General features: G+C 39.6%; 1 protein-coding gene across 2 annotated transcripts in view; it reads left to right on the plus strand.

Annotated features, from left to right (window-relative positions):
- Nucleotides 1–20425, plus strand: part of LOC124714093 (nuclear cap-binding protein subunit 3-like) — a 98617-nt gene that overhangs the window by 26392 nt on the left and 51800 nt on the right. For both annotated transcript variants that reach the window (XM_047242993.1, XM_047242994.1), the window contains exons 4-6: nt 18713–18987; nt 19078–19285; nt 19374–19571. In XM_047242993.1, the coding sequence (XP_047098949.1) occupies nt 18713–18987; nt 19078–19285; nt 19374–19571 (681 nt within the window). The remainder of the gene's footprint in view (nt 1–18712; nt 18988–19077; nt 19286–19373; nt 19572–20425) is intronic.

Consider the following 20425-nt stretch of genomic DNA (forward strand, 5'->3'; position numbering starts at 1 on the left):
CTAGCTCATTCTCCTAAATTATCATCCATGCAAGATGTTCACAAAGACTATGAACGTTATTCACATAGTTTAGTGCCCTTAAGGAAGAATTTGATCAACGCTTTCAAGATCTCACAGCACTAGACAGTGAGTTTGATCTGTTCTCCTCTCCATATTCAGCGAATATTGAAGAGATTCGTCCTGAGCTGCAACTAGAAATTATTGACCTGCAGTGTGACAGAGAATACAGAGACAAATTTCAGAACAAGAAAAACATTTTGGAATTCTACAGACACTTCCCTCAGGATAGATTTCCTCGTTTGCACAAACTGGCGGCTAGAATAATATCAGTGTTCGGTTCCACGTATGTTTGTGAACAACTGTTCTCTGCAATGAAATGTAACAAGACGCACCTGAGAAACGCATTGTCTGATTGAAATTTAAACTGCACGCTGCGCCTACAATGCACAAGAACAATTACTCCGAACATAGACGCAATTGTAAAGGGCAAAAAGTACAATAACTGAGAATCCAACACTTCAGTGACACCTTTTATTGTGTAACTGTTCACAAATTAATGCGAATGTAGAGGCATACACTAAGCTAATAAAATTATGTGGCACGTGTACATTCTCCTTTATTTGTTTCATTTGTCGCAGTAGTCATTCGTGAGTGATATCCCTGCAGGTGGCCGTGGATTTACATTGACTGGCGGCAGCTGTTGTGTGCCCCACGTGACTCTTCCCACTCTTCACTCTGGTCTGGTAGTGGGGGTAGGGGGTAGCGTGCTCGCGCTGCTCCGTGCTCGTGCCTTGGTGCTCACAGCTTGCTCCGCGAGCACGTATGTTGTGAAGCCCTGATTTAATGCAATGCCCATATTTTCCTGAGATCTGAAACTTTCTCTTTCATTCTACATATGCAGCTGCTGAATTATACAAATGGTGTTTGTTCTTTCAAATATGTGCCTTGGTGCAACATTGGCTCAGTCTTGGGTAAAGCAGGTGGTGGGCTTTGGTTTATTTGTAGAATACTGGGCAAGTGCAATCAGTCTATGTAGGAGATTGCTTACAAATAACTCATGTGGCCAGTTCTAGAATATTGTTCAAGTGTGTGGGACCCATACCAGATAAGACTAACAGGAGATATTGATTGTATACAGACAAAGGCAACATGAATGGTCACAGTTTTGCTTCATCCCTGGGAGAGTGAACTTGAAGCCCCATAAAGGTAGACATTAACTACCCCTGGAAAGTCTATTTAAAAAGTTTCAAGAACTGGCTTTAAATGATTATCTTAGGAATATGCTACAACCCCCTACAAATTACTCACATAGGGATTGTGAGGATAAGATTAGAACAGTTACTGCACACACACACACACACACACACACACACACACACACACACACACACACAGAGAGAGAGAGAGAGAGAGAGAGAGAGAGAGAGAGAGAGAGAGAGAAACATTCAGTCAGTTATTCTTCCCGCACTCCGTATGTGAGTGAAACAGGATGAAACCTTAATAACTGATACAATCACATGTACCCTCTGCCATGTAGCTCACTGTGGTATGCAGAGTACAGATGCAGAATTAGATGTAGATGTAATATCATTTAATTATTGGTGGATGAGACTCAGAAATTACAACAGCTTAAGATACTACTAATGGTTTATTATTTCCTTGTTGTTGTTGTTGTTGTTGTGGTCTTCCGTCCTGAGACTGATTTGATGCAGCTCTCCATGCTACCCTATCCTGTGCAAGCTTCTTCATCTCCCAGTACTTACTGCAACCTACATCCTTCTGAATCTGCTTAGTGTATTCATCTCTTGGTCTCCCTCTACAATTTTTACCCTCCACACTGCCCTCCAATGCTAAATTTGTGACCCCTTGATGCCTCATAACATGTCCTACTAACCGGTCCCTTCTTTTTGTCAAGTTGTGCCACAAACTCCTCTTCTCCCCAATTCTATTCAATACTTCATCATTAGTTATATGATCTACCCATCTGATCTTCAGCATCCTTCTGTAGCACCACATTTCGAAAGCTTCTATTCTCTTCTTGTCCAAACTATTTATCGTCAATGTTTCACTTCCATACATGGCTACACTCCATACAAATACTTTCAAAAATGACTTCCTGACACTTAAATCTATACTCGATGTTAACAAATTTCTCTTCTTGAGAAACGCTTTCCTTGCCATTGCCAGTCTACATTTGATATCCTCTCTACTTCGACCATCATCAGTTATTTTGCTCCCCAAATAGCAAAACTCCTTTACTACTTTAAGTGTCTCATTTCCTAATCTAATACCCTCAACATCACCCGACTTAATTCGACTACATTCCATTATCCTCGTTTTGCTTTTGTTGATGTTCATCTTATATCCTCCCTTCAAGACACCATCCATTCCGTTCAACTGCTCTTCCAAGTCCTTTGCTGTCTCTGACAGAATTACAATGTCATCAGCGAACCTCAAAGTTTTTATTTCTTCTCCATGGATTTTAATACCTACTCCGAATTTTTCTTTTGTTTCCTTCACTGCTTGCTCAATATAAAGATTGAATAACATCGGGGAGAGACTACAACCCTGTCTCACTCCATTCCCAACCACTGCTTTCCTTTCATGTCCCTCGACTCTTATAACTGCCATCTGGTTTCTGTACAAATTGTAAATAGCCTTTTGCTCCCTGTATTTTACCCTGCCACCTTCGGAATTTGAAAGAGAGTATTCCAGTCAACATTGTCAAAAGCTTTTTCTAAGTCTACAGATGCTAGAAATGTAGGTTTGCCCTTCCTTAATATAGCTTCTAAGATAAGTCATAGGGTCAGTATTGCCTCACGTGTTCCAACATTTCTACGGAATCCAAACTGATCTTCCCCGAGGTCGGCTTCTACCAGTTTTTCCATTCATCTGTAACGAATTCGTGTTAGTATTTTGCTGCTGTGACTTATTAAACTGATAGTTCGGTAATTTTCACGTCTGTCAACACCTGCTTTCTTTGGGATTGGAATTATTATATTCTTCTTGAAGTCTGAGGGTATTTCGCCTGTCTCATACATCTTGCTCACCAGATGGTAGAGTTTTGTCAGGACTGGCTCTCCCAAAGCTGTCAGTAGTTCTAATGGAATGTTGTCTGTTCCTGGGGCCTTGTTTTGACTCAGGTCTTTCAGTGCTCTGTCAAACTCTTCACGCAGTATCGTATCTCCCATTTCATCTTCATCTACATCCTGTTCCATTTCTATAATATTGTCCTCAAGTACATCGCCCTTGTATAGACCCTCTATATGCTCCTTCCACCTTTCTGCTTTCCCTTCTTTGCTTAGAACTGGATTTCCATCTGAGCTCTTGATATTCATACAAGTGGTTCTCTTTTCTCCAAAGGTCTCTTTAATTTTCCTGTAGGCAGTATCTATCTTACCCCTAGTGAGATAAGCCTCTACATCCTTACATTTGTCCTCTAGCCATCCGTGCTTAGCCATTTTGCACTTCCTGTCGATCTCATTTTTGAGACGTTTGTATTCCTTTTTGCCCGCTTCATTTACTGCATTTTTATATTTTCTCCTTTCATCAATTAAATTCAATATTTCTTCTGTTACCCAAGGATTTCTACTAGCCCTTGTCTTTTTACCTACTTGATCGTCTGCTGCCTTCACTACTTCATCCCTCAGAGCTACCCATTCTTCTTCTACTGTACTTCTTTCCCCCATTCCTGCCAATTGTTCCCTTATGCTCTCCCTGAAACTCTGTACAACCTCTGGTTTTGTCAGTTTATCCGGGTCCCATCTCCTTAAATTCCCACCTTTTTGCAGTTTCTTCAGTTTTAATCTACAGTTCATAACCAGTAGATTGTGGTCCGTGTCCACATCTGCCCCTGGAAATGTCTTACAACTTAAAACCTGGTTCCTAAATCGCTGTCTTACCATTATATAATCTATCTGATACCTTCTAGTATCTCCAGGATTCTTCCATGTATACAACCTTCTTTTATGATTCTTGAAACAAGTGTTAGCTACGATTAAGTTATGCTCTGTGCAAAACTCTACCAGGCGGCTTCCTCTTTCATTTTTTACCCCCAATCCATAATCACCTACTATGTTTCCTTGTCTCCCTTTTCGTACTCTCAAATTCCAGCCATCCATGATTATTAAATTTTCGTCTCCCTTCACTACCTGAATAATTTCTTTTATCTCATCATACATTTCATCAATTTCTTGATCATCTACAGAGCTAGTTGGCATATAAACTTGTACTACTGTAGTAGGCGTGGGCTTCATGTCTATCTTGACCACAATAATGCGCTCACTATGCTGTTTGTAGTAGCTTACCTGCACTCCTATTTTTTATTCATTATTAAACCTACTCCTGCATTACCCCTATTTGATTTTGTATTTGTAATCCTGTAATCACCTGACCAAAAGTCTTGTTCCTCCTGCCACCAAACTTCACTAATTCCCACTATATCTAGCTTTAACCTATCCATTTCCCTTTTTAAATTTTCTAACCTACCTGCCTGATTAAGGGATCTGACATTCCACACTCCGTTCCGTAGATCACGTTTTATTTTTCCCGATAATGATGTCCTCTTGAGTAGTCCCCGCCCGGAGATCCCAATGGGGTACTATTTTACCTCCGGAATATTTTACCCAAGAGGATGCCATCATCATTTAACCATACAGTAAAGCTGCATGCCCTTGGGAAAAATTACGGCTATAGTTTCCCCTTGCTTTCAGCTGTTTGCAGTACCAGCACAGCAAGGCCGTTTTGGTTAGTGTTACAAGGCCAGATTAGTCAATCATCCAGACTTTTGCCCCTGCAACTGCTGAAAAGGCTGCTGCCCCTCTTCAGGAATCACACGATTGTCTGGCATCTTAACAGATACCCTCCGTTGTGGTTGCACGTACGGTGCAGCCATCTGTATCGCTGAGGCATGCAAGCCTCCCCACCAACGGCAAGGTCCATGGTTAATGGGGGGGATTATTTCCTTAATGAACAGCAATTATGGAATCAGAGTAATGAAATCATGTCACAAGATTTTAACACCTTGAATTCAGAAATGATTCAATCCTGAACGATATTCTTTACCCTCACAGTAATGCTGAGTATTCTTTATGCACGTAACCGAACACTCATTGTGGCACTAAATGAGGGACGGCTCTTAATCACTTTCTGCTAATGCTTCTGCGAAAACCAATCGTGGCAGTTCTGAAAGACAACTCTTACTACTGCATTGCATTCCCTTTACCAACATCATAATATCTGATTGTTGTGATCAGACAGGTTCAGCTATACATTGCCACACCTCACATAGGCTGTACGGTATTTATTTTATGTTGATTGAAGAGCAGTGACTGTGGCCTCACAAACACAGAACTCATGAATTTTTGATCGTAGATTCCATGTATATATGAAAAATCCAAGAAAAGAAACCAAAAACAAACCCCAACCAAAACACTCAAGTTGTCCGAGAAAGATTACAAGTAGCAATTGATCTTTAGATCAATCAGTCGTTAACATCATGGCATGCCTATAACTGGGTGTATGCATTGTGTATTTAACATAAATTTAACTTGTAAAGGAATATAATGTCAAGAAAAATACACAGTTATGAAATCAACATGTAAGTAGATAATACACATAAATATAAAACTTGTCAGTTGAAGACAAGCACAGATGAAAAAGAAAAGGAACTTAATTTGACTTTGAAGCAGTGGCCTCAATGAAATAGTCAAACAGAAAAGCACTTGTAAAGATACTTATTAGTGAATTAAGGCCACTTCCACGTAAGCAGTACCTTTTCTGCCATTAAGAAGCATGAAAGCAACTTCTAATCTCTAAAGGTCTTTCAGGTTGACTGGCTTATGAGTCATATACTATGTTTTGTCAGAATGAGTGTAAGCTTGTGACATAACAATTGAGTTGTGAATATTTACCCTGATAAATGGTTTTTTATAAGATTAATTATGTGAAATAAAATTATCAAAAGATATAGAAAAACACTATGCAGCAACATACCAATCATAATAAACAAGATAAACAAAGATGTCACCCAACAAGATTATTAAATTATCACATTATATGATAGATAAAGTTATTTCAGCAGAGAAAGAAGGTCCTTTCACACAAAATCACCCTGTGGCCTTTGCCCTTATACACAGATGTTAGTGAAAATTTGATGTAAGATTGTACATAATGAAAGAGGGTTAAAATAATTTTTTCCAGAAAATCTGCCCAAAACTATGTTAAGGAGATAAATTTTGGAATATGGGGTCATTTTCACCAATTGGCAGTGAGAGACAAGATGGCTTATAAGTTTGTTACCACTACAGCTTTTTTTATTTGTGAACTAATGTTATTTAAATTGGTGTCATTGGAAAGATAAAAGAATGAACTATAACATAAAATTATTAAAGTGCTGTAATTGTGCATAGAAATAGCTACAAATCTGCAATGAATGTAGTTTCTAAAGGACTTTTTTACCAAATTTCAGAAATTTTTTCATCAAAAACTACTCATTTCACAATCTTTATTTCTGTTTCACTTAATGACTATTGTCATACTTTTCAACATAAAGAATCAGAAGGATGTTTTTTCTTTCTTGCTAAATCTCATAATTTTTCAATGAAGCTGTGATGACTATTGCTTCAAACTGCTAGACAACAATGGTGCCTTGGGAGAGCCAGCCCTGACAAAACTCTTACCATATGGTGAGCAGGATGCATAATATAGGTGAAATACTCTCAGATTTCAAGAAGAATAGAATAATTCCAATCCCAAAGAAAGCAGGCATTGACAGGTGTGAGAATTACCAAACTATCAGTTTAATAAGTCACGGCTGCAAAATACTAACACGAATTGTTTACAGATGAATGGAAAAACTGGTAGAAGCTGACCTCGGGAAGATAAGTTTGGATTCCGTACAAGTGTTGGAACACGTGAGACAATACTGAACCTACGACTTATCTTGGAAGATAGATTGAGGAAAGGCAAACCTATGTTTCTAGCATTTGTAGGATTAGAGAAGGCTTTTGACAGTGTTGACTGGAATGCTGTCTTTCAAATTCTGAAGGTGGCAGGGGTCAAATACAGGGAGCGAAAGGCTATTTACAATTTGTACAGAAAGCAGATGGTAGTTACAAGAGTCGAGGGGCATGAAAGGAAAGCAGTGGTTGGGAAGGGAGTGAGACAGGGTTGTAGCCTCTCCCCAATGTTATTGAATCTGTATATTGAGCAAGCAGTAAAGGAAACAAAAGAAAAATTTCGAGTAGGTATTAAAATCCATGGACAAGAAATAAAAACTTTGCGGTTTTCTGATGACATTGTAATTCTGTCAAAGACAGCAAAGGACCTGGAAGAGCAGTTGAATGGAATCAACAGTCTTGGAAGGAGGTATGAGATGGACATCAACAAAAGCAAAATGAGGATAATGGAATGTAGTCGAATTAGATTAGGAAATGAGACACTGAAGTAGTAGATGAGTTTTGCTATTTAGGGAGCAAAAAACTGATGGTGGTGGAAGTAGAGATGATATAAAATGTAGACTGGCAATGGCAAGGACAGCATTTATGAAAAAGAAAAATTTACTAACAGTGAGTATAGATTTAAGTGTCAGGAAGTCTTTCCTGAAAGTATTTGTATGGAGTGTAGCTATGTATGGAAGTGAAACATGGACGATAAATAGTTTAGCCAAGAAGAGAATAGAAGCTTTCGAAATGTGGTGCTACAGAAGAATGCTGAAGATTAGATGGGTAGATCACAAAGCTAATGAGGAGGTACTGAATAGAATTGAGGGATTTGTGGCACAACTTGACTAGAAGAAGGGATTGGTTGGTAGGACACGTTATGAGGCATCAAGGGATCAATAATGTAGTATTGGAGGGCAACGTGGAGGGTAAAATCGTAGAGGGAGACCAAGAGATGAATACACTAAGCAGATTCTGAAGGATGTAAGTTGCAGTAGTTACTTCAGGAGCAACAACAACCCCCCCCCCCCCCCAACCATCGTGGTCGTCAGTCCGCACTTCTCAGCCGGAGAAGCGTAAGTCTTCTTCGGCTCCTCTCATCAGGAAGGGATCACCAGATCCCTTGGGTCACTTTGTTCCCAGGTTCCTGCAATGGCTGAGCAACCACAGTTAGCTGGTCGTAGGGCTTCACAGTCCTCCTCACTCCCTGCGACTGAATCAGTGAAGTCCTCCCTACCGGAAAAACCTAAGGAGCAGCGAGAGAAACCTGAAACGGAAAATACCCCCAAGAGCCAAGGCACTGCGGCGGCACTCACACCACCACTGCCTACAAACTCTGTGTCTGAGAATGAGGTGGAGTCTCTGGCGTCCGCTGAGGACGTAGATCTCGCTGGGCTCTCAGTCACAATGTATGTCAATTGCACAGGTACTCATCTTGTGACAGCAGGGACCCTGAGGCGTAGACTGCCTCATTGAGTGTTTCATGCCTTCCTAGTCTCATGATGACCTAATCCTCTAGCGGAATTGCGATGGTTTTTCCACCACCTGGCTGAGCTACAGCAACTGTTAAGCTTTACACCTGCTTTCTGCATTGCCCTCCAGGAAACCTGGTTCCCGGCAATGCGGACCCCTGCCCTTCCCGGCTGTAAGCGATATTACAGGAACCGTAGCAACTATAATAGTGTGTCGGGTGGAGTTTGTGTCTATCTTGCACTCAGTATGTAGTAAATTTATTTATTTATTTATTTATTTTACACATCAAGTTTCGTAGGACCAAATTGAGGAGCAAATCTCCAAGGTCATGGAACGTGTCAGTACATGAAATTGCAACATAAACGTAATAACAGATAAAAATAAACATTCATGAACCTTAAAAAAGTCAGTCCATAAGTTTAAGTAAACGTTATCAGCAATACAAAAAAATCAGCTTAATTTTTCAAGAAACTCCTTGACAGAATAGAAGGAGTGACCCATGAGGAAACTCTTCAGTTTTGATTTGAAAGCATGTGGATTACTGCTAAGATTTTTGAATTCAAGTGGCAGCTTATTGAAAATGGATGCAGCAGTATACCGCACACCTTTTTGCACAAGAGTTAAGAAAGTCCGATCCAAATGCAGGTTTGATTTCTGCCGAGTATTAACAGAGTGAAAGCTTCTTATTCTTGGCAATAAACTAATATTGGTAACAAGAAACGACAATAAGGAATATAAGTATTGAGAGGCCAATGTCAGAATACCCAGACTCTTGAACAGAGGTCGACAAGGGGTTCGTGAACTCACACCACTTATTGCCCGAACCATCCATTTCTGAGCCAAAAATATCCTTTTAGAATGGGAAGAGTTACCCCAAAATATAATACCATATGACAATAGCGAATGAAAATAAGCAAAGTAGACCAATTTTCGTGTCGAACAATCACTCACTTCAGATACCGTTAGAATAATAAAAATGACAGTTTTAAATCTTTGAACAAGATCCTGAATGTGGGCTTTCCGTGACAGCTTACTATCTATCTGAACACCTAGAAATTTGAACTGTTCAGTTTCACTAATCATGTGCCTGTTCTGTGAAATTAAGATGTCAGGTTTTGTTGAATTGTGTGTTATAAACTGTAAAAACTGAGTCTTACTGTGATTTAGTGTTAGTTTATTTTCTACAAGCCATGAACAGAGGTCATGTACTGCACTATTTGAAACCGAGCCAATGTTGCACACAAAATCCTTTACTACGAAGTTAGTGTAATCAGCTAACAGAAATATTTTAGAGTTACCCGTAATACTAGAGGGCATATCATTTATATAAATAAGGACCAGCAGTGGCCCCAACACTGACCCCTGCCCTGCTCCCCCCCCCCCCCCCCCACACACTTGACAGTACAGTACCCCACTCAGACCCCACATCACAGCCGTTATCAACATTGTGAATAATGACCTTTTGCTGCCTGTTGCTAAAGTAAGAGGTGAACCAATTGTGAGTTACTCCCCATATTCTGTAATGGTCCAACTTCTGGAGCAATATTTTGTGATCAACACAATCAAATGCCTTAGTTAAATCAAAAAATATGCCAAGCGTTCAAAACCTTTTGTTTAACCCATCCAGTACCTCACAGAGAAAATAGAATATAGCATTTTCAGTTGTTAAGCGACTTCTAAAGCTGAACTGTACATTTGATAGCAAACACTGATGGCATAGAAGTAGGTCTAAAATTATCTACATTATCGCTTTCTCCCTTTTTATAAAGTGGCTTTACTACTGAGTACTTTAATCGCTCAGGAAACTGACCATTCCTAAAGGAAAAATTACAAATATGGCTAAATACAGAGCTAACATGTGCAGCACAGTACTTTAATATTCTGCTAGACACTCCATCATAACCATGAGAGTCCTTAGTCTTGAGTGGTTTAATTATTGACTCATTCTCACTCTTATCTGTATCACAGAGGAGTATTTCAGACATCAATCTTGGAAAGGCATTTGCCAAGAAAGTTATATGATTTCCTGTAGAAACTAAATTTTTATTTAATTCACCAGCAATGGCTGTGCCCCTTCAAACTCCTTTTGAAGCTGTGGCTTTGAGGATAAGGACGACACAGGAAATAATTGTCTGCAATGTATATCTCCCTCCAAATGGTGCAGTACACCTGAACATATTGACTGCACTGATTGATCAACTCCCTAAACCTTTCCTATTTTTGGGAGATGTTAACATGCATAACCCCTTCTGGGGTGGCGCTATGCTTACAGGCCGAGGTAGGGAGGTTGAAAATTTACTGTCCCAACTCGACCTCAACCTCTGCCTCTTAAATACAGGTGCCCCCACACATTTCAGTGTGGCGCATGACACATATTCAGCCATTGATGTCTCAGTTTGCAGTCCTGGCCTACTCCCATCTGTCCACTGGAGACCACATGACGACCTGTGGGGTAGTGACCAGTTCCCCATCTTCCTGTAACTCTTCTGGCATCATGCCCATGGATACCTACCCAGATGGGCTTCAAACAAGGCAGAGTGGGAAGCCTTTACCTCTGCTGTCACCTTTGAATGTCCCTCAAATGGTGCCATTGATGTTGTCATTAAACAGGTCACTACAACGATAGTTTCAGCAGCGGAAAACGCGGTCCCACATTCTTTCGGGTGCCCCCAGCGAAAAACAGTCCCTTAGTGGTCTCCATAAGTCACTGAGGCAATTAAAGAGCGCCGACAAGCTCTAGAGCTACAAAAGTGGCACCCTTCCCTAGAGCACCTAATAGCCTTTAAGAGGCTCCAACAAACTGCATGTCATTAAGGAAACTACGAATATGTGGAAGTAGTGCACAAAGTCCTCTCACAGGGAATCAGCTGTCCTCTGCCGGCTATGCATTGGCCATACGTTCTTAACACATGGATACCTCCTCTTTCACGAGAATGCACCTCGGTGTTCCTTTGGCTCATAAATTATGGTCGTCCACCTCTTGCTGGACTGCACACTTTTAGCCGTTCTGCGACGGACTTTTAACTTCCTGCATCCTACCTTCGGTGTTGGGTGACAATGCCTCAACAGCAGATTTAGTTTTACATTTTATTCGAGATGGTGGGTTTCATCATTTGATCTAAATTTTAGCGCATGTCCTTTGACCCTCTGTGTCCTCCACCCTAGTGCTTTTAGGGTGGAGGTTTTAATGTGTTGCAGAGTGGCTGGCTTCTCCTTTTTATTCTCATGGTCAGCCAGCCATGGTAATCTGCTCTCTTGTTTTGATCTCTTCTACATGTTTCTTGCGTGTCTCTGTGATTTTCTTGTCCAATTTTGTCCATTTTAGTGTTTGTTGCCCTTCTGTCATTCTTGTGGTTTTCTCCTTTCTTCCAGCTGTGATTTGTATGTCTCGATTATTTTACTCTCCCCCCCCCCCCTTTTGGAATTATTTTAATCAGAATGAGGGACCAATAACCTAGCAGTTTGGTTGCCCCCCCCCCCCCCCTCTTTTAAACCAACCAACCAAACACAACATTCTAAAGTTCTGAGAATTTGGACCTTAAAGGTTTAATGTACCTGCTGATTGAAATACGTGGGACTGTTAGGACACTATTGTCATTCCTCATCTTTTTTGTATGTGAAGTAATTTTAATGTGTCTGTGTAACACAAATCACTGATTAGCAGACATGTCAGTAGCAGTATTAGTTTCAGTGTTTAAAATTTTGGGTGTGCACCAAGGTCCTGATTTATTATGTTAAGGTGGACCTGATACTGCATGCCTAAATAAAATTCATGGTTAATCCAAAAAATATGCTGAAAGATACAGCCTCAAGTATTCACAGTTTAAGACCTTCCACAGAGAATATTCTATGACATTTAGAAAGCATTTGGTATTGTATATTAGAAATTTCTTTGTATCACCACTGGATCATTTTGAACAGGAAGGATATTAACATGTAAGTGAACGTTTTTGGTATGTGATTTTTTTCCTGTAGTCAGTTTTTGTCTTTGAATCAACATAATGTTGAGGACTTTTTGCAGTAGTTGAAATGCTGGTGTGTGTAACATTTAACTTCCATGCCTGATGTGGCATTTGCACTGTAAACAAGTCATGGCCTGAGGACAGTAAGCCCAAATGTAAGCAACATACTGTTATAATGTTTAGAGAATAATGGTCAAATTTATGGAGATGACTGCTTCTTGTACAATGAGGGCAATGTTCACAGTTTCCATACTATTCAGGTTGTCATCTCCACAGTGCTAAATGTTGAGCACCTCGGTGAACCAAGTCAGCAGTGAATGAGCTCAGATTTGCTCAACCATGTTTCTCAAATTGAAGTCTGCCCAACAGTGTTAGTTTAGAAATACTATAAGCTGTAATTGTTGCGGAAACCATATTCAGGTATGGTAATGGAACACTGTGCTTTTCAAAGTGTGAAGAACTTGGCATAACCACCCTCATACAGAAACAGTCTGTGAGGAACTTAGCTTAACCATCCTTACACAAAAAGTTCCTCACCTTTAAAGTGAGTTGGGCATCAGTGAGGAGAATTGACACTGAGGCAGAACATGATGTGTTAACTTGGCACCAGTTACAGCCCAAACTTCTTTTTTCTGCTCTGTAAGAGTAGAAAAAAGGAGCTTTGAGGAGCTTCACAACACTGTGAATTGTAGCAAAGAATTGTGAAATAGAACAACTTGATGGATTTTGATATTAGTGAATTAAAGAAAGATTGGGAGATTGCTATGACAGATGTGAAAAACCAGTTAATTTGTGTTGCGTCACAATACGCCCTTACTCTAAGAAGCCCTTATAGCCTCGACATAAGATCCTATGTTTACAGTCCATTCAGCACCACCACCACCACCACCACCACCACCAGTGATTTGACTTACATACCTCTCAGATTTCTAAATGCAATAATAACTGAGCTGTAGATACTTGCAGTTTGTGGCATCATGTAAAGTAACTCAAAAAGTTTTGTACAAAAAACACTTCTACATAGACTCCTTCCATAACACACAAAGTGTTGAAACAATGTTCTGTCTGAACCGGTGTGCGCGCAAGCATGTCTGGGGTTATGGAGCCTACTATATCCACAAATCTTCTCTGGAGACCTCCAAGGTTATTTACAGATGAAACAAACACAATGTCTTTCACATATACTCACAGGAGGAAATCCGGGGGTGTTATGTCCACAAATTGAGGTGCCTTCTTGGGTGGTCTGTCACATCCTATCCATCACTGTGGAAGTGTTTGGTCCAGGAAGTCATGAGCATATAAACTCCAGTGCGGTGGACCACTACCTGCTGGAAGGTTGCATTTTGCTGAAGATGCTGAGGGACAGCAAATAGCTCAAGTATGTGCAGACAAATTTTTCTTGCTGGTGTGACTCTTCAACTTCTCCCATTGTAATTCGTGATGGAATAGTTCACACTCGAAGGGCCCGATGTCATCAACCAAATGGCACAATATTTTGTCAACCAACCATATTGCCATCATCAGGTGTGCTAATGAATTGATCACTTGGGGGATGGTGTAGGGCATATATTCCCTCCCCCCTTTCCCCTCTGATCTGAGTCTGTGTCATTATACACTGAAGAGCCAAGGAAACTGGTACAAATGCCTAATATTGTGTAGGCCGCCCCGAGCATGCAGAAATGCCACATGATAGGGCATGGACCCAACTAATGTCTGAAGTAGTGCTGGAGGGAATTGACACCATGAGTCCAGCAGGGCTGCCATAAATCCGTTAAGAGTAAAAGAGGGTGGAGATCTCTTCTGAACAGCACGTTACAAAGTGTCCCAGATATGTTCAACAATGTTCATGTCTGAGGAGCTTAGTGGTCAATGGAAGTGTTTAAACTCAAAAGAGTGTTCCTGGAGCTACTCTCTAGCAATTCTGGATGTATGGGGTGTCGCATTGTCCTGCTACAATTGTCCAAGTCCATTGGAATGCACAATGGACATGAATGAATGCAGTTGATCAGACAGGATGGTTACGAACGTGTCACTTATCAGAGTTCTATCTAGATGTATCCGTGGTTCCATATCACTCCAACTGCGCATGCCCCACACCATTACAGAGTCTCCACCAGCTTGAACAATTCTCTGTTGACATGCAGGGTCCATTTATTCATGAGGTTATCTCCATACCTGTATACATCCATCCACTCGATACAATTTGAAATGAGACTCATCTGACCAGGCAACACGTTTCCAGTCATCAACATTCCATAGTTGTTGTTGGCAGACTCAGGCAAGGCATAAAGCTTTGTGTTGCACAGTCATCAAGGGTACATGAGCAGGCCTTTGGCTCTGAACGCCCATGTTGATGATTTTACGTTCAATGGCTCGCATGCTGACACTTGTTGATGACCCACCATTGAAATCTGCAGCAATTTGCCGAAGAGTTGCACTTCTGTCATATTGAATGATTCTCTTCAGTCACTTTGGTCCCGTTCTTGCAGGATCTTTTTCTGGCTGCAGCGATGTCGGAGATTTGATGTTTTACCAGGTTCCTGATATTCACTGTACACTTGTGAAATGGTCGTATGGGAAAATCCCCACTTTGTCACTACCTCGTAGATGCCATGTACCATCGCTCGTGCACTGACTATAACACCATGTTCAGACTCACTTAAATCTTATAACTTGCCATTGTAGTAGCAGTAACCGATCTAACATTTGCACCAGACACTTCTTGTCTTATGTAGGTGTTGCCGACTGCAGTGCCGTATTCTTCCTGTTTACATTATCTCTGTATTTGAATACACATGCCTATATCAGTTTCTTTGATGCTTCAGTGTAGAATCTATTGAGATTTGAGCAAGGGAATTGATGATCAATTGTGACAGTGGCCACATCCTTAGTAAAGTCTGGGAACTCACATTTCGTGTGATTCAGAAGAGAAAATAGATATCTTACGACAAATAGACTTTGAATCCCTGGATGTGACTGCTAATGTAGCAATGTGTTGGCAGGAGGAGGAGGGGAAGAAATACTGGCTGCATGCTTTTTCCTGGGTGCGGACTGTGCAGTTTGCAGCACCATGTCAGAGGGAGGGGGAAGATAAAGTAGAAGCCCTGGGCAACTCTTAGGCAATCAGTTCATCAGTGTACCTGATGATGGTAATGTGATCGGTCGCAGAAATATTGGGCCTGTTGGATACTGACATTCAGGTAGTTCACCTGTGAATTATTTTGTCGCTTTATGTTATGGTTTTCTTTATGAAAAAAACTGGTCTGACTATGCTGTCTTTCATCAGTGCACACCACTCATTCACCTTTTTGCTGTCTCTGATATGTTCTGGAAAAACTGTCAGGTTTTTCTGAACTGCAGGTGCAAATGTTGTACTTGATTAACCTTCGTACATGTGTGGAAGACTGCTTTGTCAGAGAAAATGACAGAAGTTTCAAGTTTCAAAATAACATTTCCTAGATAGCTGGAATTTACCTGATCCAATCCTTCTCAGTAGCTAATTCATGTTGAAGCAGCAAGTCACTTCACTTCAGTACTAGCATGCAAGCAAAGCCGTTTGTGCAGTACCTTGTAAGTACCATTGATGGATGTTTAAGCTTTTGTGATGCTCAGTAAATGGCTGTGATGGGTTTCTTTGGAAGGTCTCTCTTATCTTATCAGGTACCTTATTTCTCTGTTCTTATTTCTAATTACGTAAAGTACTCATGATAATGTATGTCAAATATGTCGCATGATCTGATGATAATTTTGGCCATCTACAGTTATAATGTAACAGTATCTGACACGCTCTGTGGGATTATGGTAGTCATAGCCGATAATTTTATTCCTTTTTTTTATGAGATATGCTTGGTGTAGAGTCTTCTTATTGAAATTTGGTATTCAGTGTGATCTTTATTGTGAGATATGCTTAGTACAATTCTTTCCTGTATTTATTATTCAAAAACAATATCTCTGCTTCAGGGACTTCAATGAATAGAAAGTGGCACGAAAGGAATGATATCATTATATCTTTTTTTAAAAAAATTGTGATTTCTTATTTTAAATTGATACACATCTGACTATAGTGTAAGTGCTTGACTTATTATTTGAATGTTATTGCTGGTTTCTTGTAAGTATGTTGACTTTAAAATTGCAAGAGAAATAATGCCCAACAGCTTCTGTGGTCCATGTTAGCTCTGTTGGGTGGTTCTGCTGTTGCCACACTTTGCTCAGTCATTGTACAGTACACACAAAATAATAATTACAGCTACAATTAACATACATGTAAGATGTAAATTTATCCTTTTTCTAATTCTTCAAGAACAAAAATTTAATTAGTGGCTTGACATTCTGAGTGGTGGAATATGTAGGTGGAAAACACTCACTCAAATCAGGAGGAGAGAGTGGCATTTTAACAGTCCCCTCTGCCATTTCATCAGAAGAGTGCTATTCTGCCAGAACCTGTGTGTGTGTATATGCGCCCAGTAGATAGGAGATCGTCATACCGAGCTTTAGTAGTTGTAACACCTGGTGGCTCCCTTTGAAATTCACTTGGGAAATTTCTTTGGACAGCAGTGGGTAATTTTGTTTCTGCTTACCACTCTATGCATTGGGCTCTCTCTCGGGAAATAGTCATTTCTGGTAATTATTTAGCACAAACAATCCTGTTGGATTTTTAAAACCGCTGCAGTTCTACTCTGTGTGTAAAATAAATGTATTCCAGCTCTCAAGTTCATATATGTCTTTCTTTTAAAAGGAGCTATGAACCTGTAGGAGTATGTTTAGAAAAAAAAGGAAAGAAAAGAAAAAAAGGGTTACAGGAAAGCACAGACAGACATTATTTCATTTAGTGTGTGTTGCTAGCAGAATTCATTTTTGCCATGTCACTTCCTGAGAGAAGATTTAAATAACAGCAATCTTGTCATACACAACTGATTTATTTGGTAAAGTTTCTTCATTCTTCTTTAGTTAATGAGAAATACGTTTTTAAATGTAATGGGGATTTCTTCTCCCAAACAGTGTGAACAATCAGGTAAGTGATGATTTTGGAAAATTACTACAAGAACAGAGAGAGATTTGAGATTCATAGAAGGTTCAGATGATGTTAAAACCTTGTCAACAAACTGTTAAAACAAGCGTCTTGGCAGCTATGTGAGAAGCAGTTAATGAAAAGGAAAGCTAGATAATACCCACTAAGTCGTTGCAGAGCTTAAAGTTCTCATTCTGTGTAAAATCAGTCATGTGTCAAAGTTGTCTATCCAGGTTTTTGTTGATCTTGCTGGCATAGAAATGAAAGGTCATGGAATGAAGATTCACTTGTGTCGTGTCATAATGGTTCATCAAAGATAACTGTAATATGTTTCAGTATTATGAGAAGGGGAGCTGCAATTCACCATATAGAGGGGATGCTGAGTCGCAGAAAGGCACAACAAGAAGACTCGCACAATTACAGCTTTCGGCCATTAAGGCCTTTGTCAACAAGACACACACACACACACACACACACACACACACACACACACACACGAGACTGCAGTCTCAGGCAACTTGAAACTACACTGCGAGCAGTAGCACCATGTTTTGTGTGTGTGTGTGGGGGGGGGGGGGGCGTATGTGTGTCAATTGTTGATGAAGGCCTTAATTGCCCAAAGCTATAATTGTGAGAGTCTTTTTGTTGTGCCTATCTGCTACTCAGCATCTCCACTATATGGTAAATAGCAACTTTCCTTCTCATAATATTGATATTCCATCTCGGATTTTCCATAATATATTTCATTTATTTGATTGTCAGGTGAGTGCAAAACAGACATATTAAAATGCTGAATGGAAAATAACGTAAGTTTCTCAGTGGAGGAAAGGCCATTACATCTGAAGCAACAGAATTGTCTAGTTTATAATCCTTATATTACTCAGAGTGAAGAAGAGTCTGATTTTCTTAATAGACATTAACAGTTCCAGTTCCAGTATACCTGTAGTGTCAGTAATGCTCCATCTTGAATGACCTTGCTATCAATGGAATTCCAAACATAAAAGATGGAAAAATGAAAGAAATGGTTTAGAAATAGTATCACCAGAACTGTTGATGTCTAGTTTCAACACCAAACAGTAGATTAAGAATTTGTCTTTCTTACTCAATGACATAATTTTTGTGTTTGACACTCATTTATAAGTCATACGTATATAAATAAAAAACAGTGTATTAAATCTTTATGTGGAACAGCACCAACCTAAATATAATCACTATGATCTGTCAAGCTTCAGTATCTACTTGTTTCTAGACTCTCTCTGTCTCTCTCTCTCTCTCTACTGACTATTGAATCTGAAAGTTTCCAACACTGAACTCTGAATTTTCTGTAGGTAATGTTGTGTGGTTAGATGAAGCATCTGCTGCAAGAGCTCTCCACGGTCTTTCTAAACAAATACAAGGACTTGAAGCATTTCATGCAAAAGCTGACCCATATAGGAAAGAGGAAAAGAGACAGGCAGCAAACAAGCAGAGTGATAAAAATGATGATATTGTTGTTTTGGACCAAATTCGCTCTCAAGATGGTGAAATAATCATGGTTGTGGATGAAGTTGATGCTGAATCTGATGTACATACTCCATCTGAAGATGTGAGAGTGAATACTGCTGTGAGTTACTATGTCATACTTAGCTATTAACTTCAAAACAAAAAACAAAAAAAAATTGCTGGCATTTATATTAAAATTAATTTTCTGTAGCAAGTGTCATCAAATAATGAAGCAAAGGATACTGTTAATGCTGTTGACATCACAGTACCAATACCACCTGGCTTATGGCGAAAAGGTGCTGACTATCCTAAGGCTAAATGTATTCTGCTTCGATTTTCTACTAGAGCAGACAAGAAGTATAGGCATGCCGAAAAGTTAAGCGAATATTATAAAAAACATGGAAATCCCAACTATGGAGGTATGATTTTTTTTTAATTTTTTTTTTTCAAAGTGTGTGTTGCAAAATTTTTTGTCTGTAAAAACATGTAAGTCTTGACTTTTCATAGGTGTGAAAGGTATTATAACAACTTCAAGAAAAAGACGTTTCCAGGCCATTGATATGAATGAAAAAAAGTTTGATGATGATCTGGGTGATTATTCAAGTGTTCGAGCTGATTTAGTTCAAGAAACTAACAGTAAGAATCCTTGGGGTGTGTTAGCGAAGAACTGGAGTACAATGGATAAAAGTTTGCTTAGAAGACCAAGTAAGTAAAGAATATGTAATATTTAAATGTGAACTACTTTAGTTGTGTGTAAAGCATCACCACATGGCCTGTGAAAGAAGCACATACTTACTAATTACTGAACTATGAGAGAGGGAATACAGTAGTACTGACAGGTACACAGACAGAGAAAATACATTGTGTCTCCCAAGTTTTTGGAATTATATATAGGCTTTTCATTGGAAGAAAAGGCAGGCAGAAATATGAATTGATATAGGCACTGTTAAAGCGAAAATGGTATAATAAAAAAAGAAGTAGATGGTAAAGTAACCTGAAAATAATTATTTTGTGCCTATCAGTTTTCCTATTTTTAAGTTGTAAATCTCAAATTGTATTTGTTTGGTCTGTTGTGTATCTGTCAGTCAAGATGCACTTTTTCTTACTGTAGTGTCTCATGTATTATCAATACATTTTAATTAATTTACATATGATCATTTGATAATTGAAGGAAGTGAATGACACCACTTTTGAAGGAAACTTACTGCTCTGAAATTCTGCCTAGTAATGTGATGGCAGTGAATGTGTGGTGAGAATGAGGCCTCAAACGATTGCTGTACTCTTTCCTGTACTCTTTTTCTTTCCTGTGCTGCAATCCTTTTTCCTTACTTGGTCTGTAAGATGGCTTCCTTGTTGATTCCAGTCTCACGGGGACCGCATTCAACAGTTCATGTAGCACTGTGAGTTTTACTCTCTGTAATGTCCATCTACCATCAGATATGGAGCTGATATATCAAGAGATAGTTAACATTGTTTGTCAACACTTGCCTTTCCCAGTAATGGTTGATTTCAGTGCCCACAAACCATTGTGGGGCAGTGCTATGACTTTTGATCAAGTC

Source organism: Schistocerca piceifrons, chromosome 1 (genome assembly GCF_021461385.2).
Source record: "Schistocerca piceifrons isolate TAMUIC-IGC-003096 chromosome 1, iqSchPice1.1, whole genome shotgun sequence".
NCBI classification, from domain to species: domain Eukaryota; kingdom Metazoa; phylum Arthropoda; class Insecta; order Orthoptera; family Acrididae; genus Schistocerca; species Schistocerca piceifrons.